Source organism: Monoraphidium neglectum, assembly GCF_000611645.1.
Source record: "Monoraphidium neglectum strain SAG 48.87 unplaced genomic scaffold scaffold00033, whole genome shotgun sequence".
In the NCBI taxonomy this organism is placed as follows: domain Eukaryota; kingdom Viridiplantae; phylum Chlorophyta; class Chlorophyceae; order Sphaeropleales; family Selenastraceae; genus Monoraphidium; species Monoraphidium neglectum.
The window spans coordinates 56,693-58,406 of record NW_014013595.1 but is presented as its reverse complement, the minus strand read 5'-3'; the positions used below and the strand labels follow the sequence as shown (position 1 = coordinate 58,406).

Here is a 1,714-nt window from a genome sequence, read left to right as displayed (position 1 = left end):
ATGCGCCAGCGCGCTCGTTGCTCCGGCGTTGACGCCGGCGCCTGCCTGTCGCGCACCCGAGCCGGGGATGTGGTTTGTTGTGGCCCAGTTGGCATGCCGACAGGCGCACAGCGATGGGTCAAGCTATTTTTGCATGTTTGCCTGGGTCATCGCCGCACCTTGCGTGTTGCGGTCGCCAGCCTGCACGCTCGCCCAAGTGCATCAGCGACCAAACCCGCCTGAGTCTGCGGCTGCTTGTGCTGCTCGCTTCTCACATGCGCCATGTAGCAGGCGTCCTGTGTTGCCGAATGTTCTGATTAATTTGTCTGCTGCCCCCCTCTTGGCCAGGTGGGACAGCCTCGAAAACAACCCCCAGCTGCAGCTGTACACCAATTATGGCATTGGCGCCGCCTATGGAGTGATCGCCCTGGTCGCGCTGGTGCGCGTCGGCAGGCCGCGCTCCACGTGCATGCGCATGCGCGCGTGCGCCCGTGCGCCGCGCTGCTTGCCAATCATCATCACCACATCAGCACTCGCTCCTCACGTGCTGCAATCGGGCCATGAGCATCCATCCAACCCGCGAGCGCCCAGCCGCACCATCCACGCCTCTCGCCCCTTGCTCGCTCGCCCTGTCCCCTCTCCGATGACACCTTCATGTTGGGACTCCGACCCCATGTTTGTTCCTGCATTCGACAGGTCCAGCTGGTCCGCATCCAGCTGCGCGTCCCAGAGTACGGCTGGACCACCCAGAAAGTGTTCCACCTGCTCAACGGCCTCGTCAGCGGCCTGCGCTGCGCCAGCTTCCTGGCGCGCCCCCAGATGGACGCGCTGCACCCGGACGTGCTGCGGCTGGTGCTGTACGACCTGCCAGGTGGGGTGTTGATTGGTTTTGAGTGAGGGTTTGTGGCTTCCTTCCGCACGGGCATTATGAATCAATTCGGGAAGCTGTGTGGTGAAGCACGCCAAGCATGTGCGAGGGACGCCGCATCCCCTGCGTTCTGGGCGGCTATTACCATAAAGCGACGGCAGGCGCGCAGCGCCCCTTCTTCCTCGCAACACGGCTTGCGTCCTGGGGCCTGGCCTTACCGCATGCCCTTCATCAGCTGTCAGGCTCTGCCGCCCCTGGGTCAAACCCTCCTGAACCCACCCCTGCACTCCAGGCCTGCTGTTCTTCTCCACTTACACGCTGCTGGTGCTGTTCTGGGCCGAGATCTACCACCAGGCCCGCAGCATGCCGACGGGGTCGCTGCGGCCGCTGTTTGTGGTGTTCAACGCCCTCGTCTACGCGGTGCAGGTGCGGCGGCCGCGCCGGCGCGCGCGCGCGAAGCGTGCCGCAACGCTTGCCCTTGCAAACACAGCCGGCGACGGCCGCTCAACCGCCTGACCCCCTGCGGATGCTCACCGCGCATTCCTCGTCATACTTGGCCTCACACCCACTCAGCATGCACACCCACGCGCCGACCCCGCACAACCTGCTGCCCAACGAACAGGCCGGCTTGTGGACCTACGAGAGCATGGCCGTGGGCGACGCCCAGGCGCGCGTCAGCCACGTGCTGAGCGCGGGCTTCCTCGCGGCGGTGTCGCTGGCGGCGGCGGTGGGCTTCCTGCTTTACGGCGGCCGCCTGTTCCTGATGCTGCAGCGGTTCCCGATTGAGAGCCGGGGCCGCAAGAAGAAGCTGCGGGAGGTCGGCATGGTCACCACCATATGCGCTGCGTGCTTCACGCTCAGGTGGGG

At 65.5% G+C, this 1,714-nt stretch overlaps 1 protein-coding gene across 1 annotated transcript in view; it reads left to right on the top strand.

Moving 5' to 3' along the window:
* Nucleotides 1-633: 633 nt before the first annotated feature.
* Nucleotides 634-1,714, top strand: part of MNEG_0427 (hypothetical protein) — a gene marked incomplete at both ends in the record, with an annotated part of 1,862 nt that continues 781 nt past the window's right edge. Inside the window, 3 exons of the mRNA XM_014051103.1 lie at nucleotides 634-850; nucleotides 1,140-1,273; nucleotides 1,470-1,708. Of these exons, the coding sequence (XP_013906557.1) occupies nucleotides 634-850; nucleotides 1,140-1,273; nucleotides 1,470-1,708 (590 nt within the window). The remainder of the gene's footprint in view (nucleotides 851-1,139; nucleotides 1,274-1,469; nucleotides 1,709-1,714) is intronic.